Source organism: Phyllopteryx taeniolatus, chromosome 19, assembly GCF_024500385.1.
Source record: "Phyllopteryx taeniolatus isolate TA_2022b chromosome 19, UOR_Ptae_1.2, whole genome shotgun sequence".
Taxonomy (NCBI): Eukaryota; Metazoa; Chordata; class Actinopteri; order Syngnathiformes; family Syngnathidae; genus Phyllopteryx; species Phyllopteryx taeniolatus.
This window is the reverse complement of record NC_084520.1, coordinates 11,242,279-11,254,241: the sequence shown is the minus strand read 5'-3', so window position 1 is coordinate 11,254,241 and position 11,963 is coordinate 11,242,279. Positions and strand designations below refer to the sequence as shown.

At 40.5% G+C, this 11,963-nt stretch overlaps 1 protein-coding gene across 1 annotated transcript in view; it reads left to right on the top strand.

The window, feature by feature from the left end:
* The first annotated feature begins 377 nt into the window (after positions 1-377).
* Positions 378-11,963, top strand: part of si:ch211-131k2.2 (uncharacterized) — a 36,176-nt gene continuing 24,590 nt past the window's right edge. Inside the window, exons 1-3 of the mRNA XM_061756932.1 lie at positions 378-383; positions 3,151-3,206; positions 4,886-5,316. Of these exons, the coding sequence (XP_061612916.1) occupies positions 378-383; positions 3,151-3,206; positions 4,886-5,316 (493 nt within the window). The remainder of the gene's footprint in view (positions 384-3,150; positions 3,207-4,885; positions 5,317-11,963) is intronic.

The window sequence follows — 11,963 nt, the reverse complement described above, 5'->3', positions numbered from 1 at the left end:
AATATAGCACCCTTGGCGGTCCATAAACGTGTGTTAATGAGCCAGAGACACGAGGGGGTGGAGGCGGGGATTGAAGAGAGGCTACATTCAAATCTTGCTAGCAGTTTGAAAACTGCATACTCAACCTTTAATAGTTTATTGTCAAACATTTATTTAGATACAATTTTTATCTAAATTATGTGCAATTCATTTTAATTTAACCATCATTTAAGTACAGTTTTTTTCCTGTATTTAAGTACAGTATTAATGTTCAAACTTTGCAAAATGTTATATTGGCCTACAATAATATTAAATGTATTTTTTAGGAATAAAACCTCTTCCTTGTTTTTGATGAACATTTGGGTCTACTACGCTATGATAATTTAATGTTAGTCATGATGGTGGTACTTGAAGAGCCAAGTATTTTTTGGAGATGCTACTTGGTGTTAAGATAAATACTAATGAATTGTACGGAGAGTACGGACACAAGAATTTGTGCATATCCGTAGTGTGCGAAAGTATCTCACGTAGAGCTTAAATAAGCATAAGAATATCCGGCCCCTTTTTCTAATCACGTTTTGTTTTTTTTTAGTTAGTTTTAGTCATAATTGATCTTGCTTTCAACTGTCCATCATGGGTTGCAAGCCAACCTTCACCCCACCCCCCGAGCATCTGAGAGCATTTAAACAACTTTTGAAATCGGAGGGTTTAAACCCCACAACTGCAGAGTGAAATTTAGCTGGGCAACCAAGGACTTTCTTCCCCAAATAAGACAGTGTCTGACCTCTACTTCGACCCTGGCATGATGGCTAGCCATGCATAGAAAGGCAGGTTTGAAAGACCCCGCTTGTCCGGCTCGCTACGGTTGCTTTGTGTAGTCAAGATGATGAAAAATAAGTTTGTCTGTGCGTGAGCTGCTTAAATTATGTGCTTGCAGTCGATGCCGTGCAGCATGATGGCAAGTTCATGAGAGGTTAGGGAGATGTGCCTTCTATTATTTGTTGATTCTGGGGTGGTGCATCTTTCCATTCAGACATTGAGCAATGAATCCCCTTCCCCGAGGTTGTTTTGAAGCACGCTGCCAGCTTTGGTTTTACTGCTTTGTTTTTGTACAATTTGGCAAGCCAGAAACTTAACGTAGTGCCATCCAAATTAATCAATGCAATACACAACTGAAAGGACATTTTATTAGGTACACATGCACAATAGAATGAGAGCCAACACATGTATTAAAGATTGTGCCATTACAAAGACAACACTGCTAAGATGAGAGATGGGTATCGATTAAAATGTGGTTGTACTATGCAGTTGTCTAGAACTCCACTGTATCATATTAAGAGCTTTCTACTATTTTTAGTGCTGTCCAATGAAAAGCATGTGACTCCAAATGTTTTTTCTTTTTTTTTTTAGCCTAAACACACACAAAAAATCATTTTAAAAGTTTGTCACATAAAAAAAAAAAAAAAAAAACCAAAAAAACTTGGAGGTACAGGGGTTCCTTGATATTCGAGTTTAATTTATTCCATGGCCACGCTCATAACTCAAAACCCTTGTATCGCAAATCATCTTTCCCCACTGAAATGAATGCCATTAATCCATTCCAGGCCCCCCCCCCCAAAAAAAAAAAACGTTTGTAATGTTCTTTTTTTTATTAAGGAAAAGAGATCGCTATAATGTTGTACTTCATAAAAATAATAATAATATAATAATTACATAATTAAATAGAATGGAAGCAATTGTCCAGTTTTTGCACAAAATATAATTCATTGAGGCCCCTTCTGGTGTGTGCAACTAGGCCACCAGGGGAAGTATAATAGAGTTATGCAGCTACAAACAAAGAAGACTTTCACAACTACTGTAAGTAACTCACTAAGCTGTAGTCGTTCTTTTCAGAGGATAAAGAATATATGCCTGTTAGTATTATTTTATGGTACGTCTACATTTGTTGCTGCACTGTTCATCGCGTAAAGGGTTGTAACACGACAACGTTGGTGCTATTCATTTGTCTATAGTGTTTTCAATTATGTGTTAGCATCAAGCTAGCTGAATTATGTGGCCGTGCTTTTGTTCTGTTTAGTTTGACAGTAAAGTCAAACTGTGCGTGGCATTAAACAGCTTGAAGCCTCTATTTTGTAATTCTGTCAAACTGCTGCTTGTTGTAAAGTGAGTTGAGTTCACTGCCGCCATACAGCGCTCGTATCGAATTCAAATAAAATCTAAAAAAAAAATCTGTCGACTGGTGTCTTGTATCTCGAAGAACTCACAAGTTGTATTGTATCTCAAGGAAACAACAGTGCCTCACTTAGACCTTTTGATCGTGCAGGTGTCTCAAATACTATGTTGTTGCAGTATACACATACATATATATTATTGCATTTTTCTAATTTCAACACACTGTCATGCAAATACATTCCCTCACATGAAATGACAGCAAAACTTCTGAATCCCAACATCAATTGACTGCAAAGCAAATGTAACAAATACTCAAGGTCACCCACATATTTGTAACAGTAACTTGTGGTTAGAATTTCAAATAGCCACATAAAACACAAACACAACCTCACACAATATGAGACTTCACCATCCCGGTTTGCCACTGATTCATTCTGTTCGAGTGTGAGGTTTCGTCTGTGTGTTTTCCTATGACTCCTTATGTGTGTATATCTATGTTTGTGTGTGTGTGTGTGTGTGTGGGAGTTTGATGAGGCTTGCGTGACTAGCGTAGAGTGTGAGAGCCGAGAGGGGAAAGGTTCCTCATCTCCCGCCTAAGGGAAATAGTGCGTTGTGTGCGTCTAACTTCTTTTAATCCTGCAGAAAGTTTTAAAAGGCCGCGTAAAACAAGCAAAGCGCTCTGGAAACTTCGCATAGCATACAGGTATTAAGATTATGTTGACTTTCATGAACACTACTGTTCCAGCAAATCCTCTGTGATATGTCAACCAAGTGAATAAAAATAAATAAACTTCAGTTGGCTTCATTTCAATGCATATTTTGAGGAAGGCTTTTTTTGTTTGTTTGTTTCCAACTAGTTACTTGGTAACTAGTAGAACAGAGTTTGTGAATCAAGACTCGGGGTGGTCGCTGGTACAGCCACAAAGGGCGGGTTAAATTGCGCCACCCTTAATAATCACAATAATAATCTGAATTCTTTTTCTTTATGCACGTTAGCAGGTAACGCCGTGCAGTCTCTCCACTCAACAGGTTTCTGTAGCTGTGGAGCAGCTGAGGTGAGTCAGACTCACTACTTGTCATCTCACCCCCAAAACACTATTTGTTATTTTAACTGTCCTTGTTTGGTTTTTAATGGTAGAATTGACTGTCTGCCACCTGTTGCACATCGGCAAGGCAGCAGCCCACAAGGTTGTCGTGAATGAGCGCAGTCGTGTCGCTCATGTAGGCAGCAAGGGATCGAGGTTGCCGTTGAGACGTAAGGAGTTGATGGCAGGATGAACCCCCCCGCCCCCCCAAAAAAGTATTATGGCCACAGTGAAAAAATACAAATTTAAATTAAGAGCGCCACCTTGTCAACCACGAGTGCATGTACATCACGCACAGAAAGGTGTAAGTGTGCACACTTCGCAGAGAGAAGTCTGAAGCGCGAGTGAAAATGTTGTATTTGATTGACAGTTTACAGTTAAGAGGGGAGGGGACGCCCACAGCGTTTGAAAGCGGAGAGAACGATTTTTGACGATTTTGAAGCCTCATTTTATACACTTGGTGATTCTTTTAACACTCCGATATATTAATTATTAAACAAAGAACAAGGAGATTTTCAGTGCTTATAGTTCCCTCATGAACAAAAAACTGCTCATACTGACGATTCTGTGCCAAAATATTGATTGTTTATGTTGATGGGGATAGGAGTAAATATGTTTTTAGTTTTCAAATATGTACAATTGTACTTCTATTTTTATAATTGTATGTCAATTGTGTCCATTTTGTTGTTCTTGTTTGCTATTACTCTTACATTTTCAAAATAAAAATACAATTTAATTCAATTTGATTGTCTTTCGACACTCAGATCCTCAACAGTCGTCTGCCGAATGCTCATAATATTCTCATTTATTCTTGTAATATTTTGACTTGACTCATTCTGTTGGCTTGATTCTCGTAATTAGAAGACGATTTGACAAGGCAAACTTCCAATGTGACGCTCAAACGAATTCATCAATAATTTTGAAAGTGTCAAGGATTTCACTGAGCCTGGCCCACAGTCAAGATGTCAAACAACATGAAGACACCACAAATGAGTACTAAAGAGAAGTTGCTGGCTCTGTCACATGATGTCACAAAGGATTCCGAGTCATCGATCATGGCAAAGAATCTATATGATTACTGGACTGAAGTCCTGGTGCCGAGCATTTCGCTTGTTTACAGCAATAAAGCAACGTTCACTTAGGAATCAAAGAGTGTGGGTGGAATAGTGGTGTCTTCCTGGGATTTTCTCCACATGTTGTCTCTCTCTTATTTATCTGTCCAAAAGTAGCAGATGTCACTTCTCATGCTAACTGCCGTCACTGACAATGAGATGCAGCAGAAGTCTGTCCAGAGAGTATCTGTTGCATTTTCGCTTCTGCTGGCAAAAAATAGAATTTAAAGACTAAAGACATTTGCTGAAGTCGGAAAAGTTAATAGCTCCAAGCATATTGGATCTGATGTTGAGGTGAAAGAATTCATCGACAACTATTTTGATAATCGATTTATCGTTTAGAAACCTTGTTTAATTTCAAATTGTCCAAAGCCTCGGAATTTTAGCCTCTCAACAGTAGCAGTAAATATTGTCAGAGTTCTGCTGATTATCTTTGTTTTCATTTGCAAACATCTGATTTTACTTTGGGAAACAATGATCAGTATTCTTGCCTAATCTCTGACATGTCACGAATCAAACCAATAACTGAATCATCAGGAGGCATCCTTCGCCACAGCTGCCCCTCACGTTGTCCAGCTGCCTTGTGTCAACCGTCGAGACCTGCAAGTTCCTGGGAATTACAATCTCTCAGGACCTGAAGTGGGCGACCAACATCAACTCCGTCCTCAAAAAGGGCCCAGCAGAGGATGTACTTCCTGCGGCTTCTGAGGAAGCACGGCCTGCCACAGGGGATGCTGAGGCAGTTCTACATAGCGGTCATCGAATCAGTCCTGTGTTCTTCCATCACAGCCTGGTTTGGTGCTGCTACCAAAAAAGGACAAACTCCGACTGCAACGGACAATCAAAACTGCTGAAAGGATTGTCGGTACCCCCCTACACACCCTTGAGGACTTGCACGCTGCCAGAACTAAGACAAGAGCGTGCAAAATCCTCTCGGACCCTCCGCATCCCGGTCACCGGTCCCTCAGGTAGGCGCTACCGATCAATGCAAACTTGAACTAGTAGACATTCCAACAGCTTCTTCCCTCTTGCGATCAACTTCTTAAACACCTAACCTACAATTCCATTACAACATGCTGGCAATTTTTTGACTTGCGTTCATTGTCACATTTCTGTGGGGCCAATTATATACTACTTGTGCACTCACTGTAGTAGTCTCGCCACGCTGCACTATTTGCATATCTGTTGTTGACCAATATTGGCCACTCATGCCAGAGTACCGGCATTACCAGATAACTATTAACTCTTTATTGCTCAGTGACTGTTTTTTGTCCAATGTCTTTATGTCTCCAAAGTGTTCTCTGTCAATTGACTGTCTGTTGTCGCACTAGAGCGGCTCCAACTACCGGAGACAAATTCCTTGTGTGTTTTTTGGGACAAATAAAGATGATTCTGATTCCGATAACCAATGTACGTTTGTGCATTTTCTGCACTGTCAATTTGTAATAGGCTGTTTTTGAATAAAGGGATGAAAATAGTTGTTATGCTATTCATCGACTAATCGAAAAAAAGAAGACAAATTAATCGATTATTGAAGTAATCTTTAGTTGCAGCCCTAATCTGATGCATTAGGAGGTGGAGTAACATCAATAAGAGGAGGGGTAAAATATTTCAAATGCTCCCTGCTGCTTCCCAATCCAAGTGACAATGTGACAGGTGGAGGGGGGCTGGCCCATTTGTGTGTTCCGGGCAGGGCCTCGGGGACGAGCGTCACTTGTTGCACTCGTGTCCCGACAGGTACGACCCACCCTCCATCAACGAACCCCCGCCCGCACAACCCCCCAACAATTCTTTTATTCCATCCTGGAGTTCAATCTGCCTTGTTCAGTCCCCTTGTATACTTCAGCTCATGGGCGGGTGTGTGGCAGCTTAAAGATTCCCATCTGTTGTCCTTGAATTGGTGCCGGAGAGAAGCTGGGAATGGCAGGAAGTGGAATTGTTGACTTTTCTTCCATGATCAGGCTTAGAAAGTCTTCAATGATGTTTGTGTTGGAGTAAAAGAGAAATATTGATACTTGTCATTGCTGTTGGAATATCCAAATCTTGCTTGTAATCATTTCTTGAATGTTTCCATTCTCATGGTTGCACATCCCAGAAAAATAAGGATGTGGCTTTGTTCAAAATTAACCAATCACATTCAAACTCATGTCAAATAGGAGTCAGGACACACCTGCCAGAATTGAAAGTGCATCTGAGTAACCCCAAATACATTTTTCACTCGAACATCCTTTGGCTTTTAGGTGTTCTTTTTGTGATCAGCAGTGTTGTGTTTGCACCAAACATAGCTTTTGGAATTACGACCAAAACCTTGGTTTCATCAGACCGTAACACATTTTCTCATGTGTTTGGGAGATTTTCTTGCGGTCCAATAAAAAAAAGCTGACATTTATTTAGGGTTAATCAGATGCACTTTAAATGGTGGCAGTTGAGTCCCATTTAGCATGAGTTTGAATGTTATTGGTTAATTCTGAACAAAGCCACATTCAGTTTATTGTTATTTCCCCCTCTTGAATTTTTATTTTTTTCCCAATGGAGTTGTACAGGTTGTAGGTCACAGGTGGAAACATTTTGAAATGATTAATTTTGGTCAAATGTTTTTATATCACAAAAACCTGCCATTTGTGTGTAGACTTTTTCTATCCACATTCCACCTTCTGCCATCTAATGGAATTAGAATTAGTATTTCATTGTTCATGCGTGTAATTGTTCTGTCGCTGGCATTAATAGACGGACAAAGATAAATGATTTGAAGTAAACAATCCTAATCTCCCGTGGTACACCCGATGATCACTTACTTCCAATCTATTTTTATATTTTTTGCTGCCCAAAAGGGCAGTGATTGCTATATGCTGTGCTTTACCAATGCACTGTATCGGCTTCCATTTTGAGCTTTCTTTGGCGTCTCTCGCCATTTGATTTTTGACAAAGAATCCTAAGGTGTTTCGAAAATTCCGCCTCATCTTATACTTAAGTATGATAGCTTGAGGACGCATATATTTACTGTCAAATATTGTATTCTTGTTTTATTTTTAGTTGTAACTATATGACACCAGGTGATATCACTTTTATCAGCTATATCACAAACTCTAGCCAGAAAAAAATATCTTTAAAAATATTTAATTTGGAAATAAAGGGGGACTTACAGTGACACCATTAACAAACTCTTCACATTATCACGTGGAAGGTGCTTTATCAAGAAGCCCCGTCTGTTTCAGTGGGCTCCCTTCTGCAGGAGACATGGAAGTGGTGGCCTGGTGCCAGTAAACACAGAGCTTTTGTTTGTGGGAACCGGCCTCAGGTGCAGTTGACCCCTGACCTCTAAGCCCGCAGGTTGAACAAAGGGCCATTAAGGAGAGCTGGGATCTCTCCACTCCAGAATGACTAAGAGTGACTAAGAAACGCACTCCTAAAAAAAGTGTCTAAAGGGTCAGAACTTCCACATAAGGAAGGCGTCTTTTGAGCTTTTTAAAAAAAAATAAAAAATAAATAAAAAACACAGGAGCAAAATAATTAGGTAAAGGTTATCCAAAATAAATGGGACACTTCAGAATCATGTAAAACAGAGACAGTACACAAAGCCTTTTTCTACCCCTGATTTCGATCATCTATCAATCCGCTGGCCTTTAGGAGAAACATCAAGCATCAAACAAGCGCCGACAGCCATCATCGACGCTTAAGAATCCGGAGCAGCTCACTTCATCATCATCTGATCAGGGGGAAACAAGGTCCCCCTGTCGCTGGCAAAACAAAGTCGAGACAGCGGCGTGTCCTCTGGGCTACTGCTGGTGACAGCAGCCTCCCTGCAGACTCAGCAGCAGCGCACAATGCCCTCAGTCTCTTGCAAGACCCTGACCGGGACAATGGTCTCATTCAGATCCAAAAGATTGTGTTGTGTGGGCATCCTGCATACTGACTGCCTTTACACCTGAAACTGACAGGTGGCTGATGGGTGAGGCTTGCTTTTTGCATATTCCCCAACAAAGTCACCAAATCTTTACAGCCTCCCAACAGCATAAGGTTGCCAACTGGTAGCTTACAGTTGCTCCATCCAGTGTGGAAATATTTTGCTGTGTCTGCATGGCATTTTGTCCCCTTTCCCTCATTTAGTCCTTTCTGGCTCAAGACTGCCCCCTAGTGAGATTTCCGAGAGAATTAACAGTCTGTGGTCTTGCAGTAGACAACATCACCTCACTGTTAAAAAAAAATAAAAGAGAGAATGGGAGGTGAGCCTTTCTATTGCACCCTAAAGGAATTACTAAATCAATCCCAAAAAAAAAAACCTGTTTTGAATGGGGGAGGAAGAAGAAATTGTGTCAAAAAGTCTCTCCAAATGAAAGTCTTGTTACTGTTGACTAATGACATGGGTGGAGGATGCAGAAAAGTTCCTTTTTCCTACTCTGATCTTCTAATACATTCCTCAGCAATGACTGTCTGTTAGGCCTGTGACCAAGTATGATGCATATGACTGCTGTGGCATCAGAAAGTAATTGAGCAAGTTCCTTCTCTCTGATGTGCAATAAAGGCAACTATCAGCGAACGCGAGCATCACTGGGGACAATTGGTCAACAATTGCTTCTTTTAATACATTTACTAATTGTGTCACAGAAAGTGTATTTTTACGTTGAACTTCAATGCAGAACAGGGGTAAAGATAATGCCAAATGGCAATGTTCACTTATGTGGAGCATCTGTAAACTCAGCAAGACACAACGGCAGGTAATTTGGGAGACATTAACAAAATGGTTCCTCCTTCAAAGACTTCATACATTGGCTTGTGCTATTATCCTAGTAGAAAGCACTTCATTAGTGGGAAGGCAGGCGAGCTGTCAGAATGTTGCTGTAATTAGTAACGAAGGAAACAGGAGCTGGAGGGGGTGCAGGAGATGTGAGCTGGTAAAGGTGGTTGAATTATTCAAAGTGGACTTCTGCTCATCCCTCCTCCTCCTTGTAGTTTACAATTACAAATATACATAATCCCACATTGATTGAAAAGGACATCAGAATTATTAAATGGGATTTTTTTTTAATCAAAATTAAATGTGTGTGGTTTACCAAAACAAAAGTTTTGTATGTAAATCCCATTAAACGTAGTTATTTGCACAATTGTTCCTTGTTCAAGTGTTAATTGGTGACATTGTGCTTTTTATTGCACTTTTTAGAATCGCTCACCCTTGGGAATATTTTCTAATAATGTATTGTTGTTGAATATCTTGTTGGCCAGTGTTGCTTCTGAGCAACATCTGTCTTCTGCAGTTCAACTCCAACGAAATGAATTGAACACACTAATTCGGTGATGTCCTAAAACGGTGCCATGGGAAATTATCAATTTTACTTGTCAGAAAATTATCAGTAATTCATTGCAAATATATATTTGTTCATTTATCTATGCCAGCGATGTACTTGGAACCTCTCTAAGTGTGAGAGGACTCTGCATCTTTTTGCACAATTGTCAAAAAAATGAAAAATGAAAAAATGTGCCGGCATTACCAGATAACTAGCAACCCTTTATTGCTCAGTGACTGTTTTTCTCAATGTCTTTATGACTCAAAAGTATTCTCTGTCAATTGACTGTCTGTTGTTGTACTAGAGCGGCTCCAATTACCGGAGACAAATTCCTCGTGTGTTTTTTGGACATACTTGGCAAATAAAGATGCTTCTGATTCTGTATAGTGACAGCATAAAACCAAAGTCTAACTGGCTTCCGGGGTGCCTCTCGGCCGAGGGGCCCAGTAATAATTAAGTAACTCGCAATTGCGCTTCACACGCCGTAAGTAAATTTGTCAGTGAAGTAACATGAGCTCATCATTGTTAGTACAGTATTTTTGGGGGGACCTTGGTGTTGTGCTTTAAATAGTTGGCAAACACTGCATTCATTTCCTCTCAGCAAAAAAGAACAAACATGCACGTGGTGGAACACGTCTGAAAAATACACTCTGATCTCAGCGGTCTGATCTCCTGCACCTTGTAGGGTTTACAGGTGTTAGTTTTCTTTCCACTGTGCAAGAAGAACCAAAGTCTCGACCCCATGTGCCTGAACATTTGGACGTATACGAGCGTCAGCGGATACCTGATCGTGCTTAAGTATTCATCATAACTCTGAAAGCTCTTCACCTGCGCCGATTAGTCCCTTTAAGACCTCTGGCCTAACAGTACTTTGTACCTTCTTGAAAACAAGAGAGCGTGGCTCCCCACCACAGGCACAAAGATGGCGTGTCACTGCACTTTTTACACGCCACCGCTGACTGGCGTCCTCTCTGATCATTATAGATGCTCTGGCAAAGCAGAAGACAACATTGTGGGTCCAGCTCTACTTTCTCTCCATTTTCTTAACTACTGTGCGCTTGTTGTCAGCAAGACAACAGGTCTAAATCCTAACCGTCTGGCTGAGACGGTGTGGAGTGAAGTGAAAATGGAGCCTGTTGATAAATAATGCACAAGGTACACCTCAGAGTGACTAATCCAAACCTCTTGACACGCGATGGGCATGACTGACAATATTAACCTTGACAGTGACACTTTTTGTTTTTTGGGGTGTTTGGAGTAAATGTGCATTTATTTGTTCAAACTACAGGGAGCGGCAAGGGTACAGTCTTGTGAAACCTTCGTATATTCTATGCTTTGTTTTACATTTGAACTTTAAAACCAGTTGATCAAACCAGAGTGACAATCTGGCAGCACAACACAGAACACATGTCAGCTTAATGACATTTGGTTTGGCTGAGATGAACATTTGCTTTCATATTGTCAGTGTGCTGGCTTAGAAATGGCGTGCCACCCTCCTGTCAGTCATGAGACTTAAAAATGATCATAACTTGTTTGGTTAGGTCTTACTTAACCTGTGTAAAATGCAAATAAAAATAGTATTTAAAATTTAGCACCGCATCATTTTAATTATAATGACAGGTGAATCTGAGCTGCACTCACTCATTTGTAGTGTTGTAATTTGGTAAGAATTTAATGGCCCACTCAACAGAAATCTCTGTCCATGCCACCACCTGCTGGAATGGAGGTTTGCCTGAGTCGATATGAAATAACGACTAATCCAAAGCTAATGTAAATAACTCACGGGAGAATATGAGGAGCCGTTAGGGACATTATTCAGGATTAGCTCTCACACTTACTATTCAAATTCTTTCACACACACACAAACTACCGAAAGGCTTCCATAAATACAACTCAAACACACTCATACGCACAAGTCTTACGCTCATAAAGACAACTCAAACGCTCTCATACGCATGAGTCTTGCTCTCATAGTACTACTCAAACACTCTCATTAACACTACTCAAAGACTCTCATACGCACAAGTCTTGCTCTCATAAATCCTACTCAAACACTCTCATTAACACTACTCAAACACTCATACGCACGAGTCTTGCTCTCATTAAGACTACTCAAACACTCTCATTAACACTACTCAAACACTCATTAACACTACTCAAACACTCTCATATGCACGAGTCTTGTTTTCAGACTACTCAAACACTCTCATTAACACTACTCAAATGGGTTCACGCGAGCACGTCAATCACATTCTCGCACACGTCACTGGCATTCACGGGTTCATCTCAATCATGCTCACGCACATGTCGATTATGCTCACACGTGAATAGTG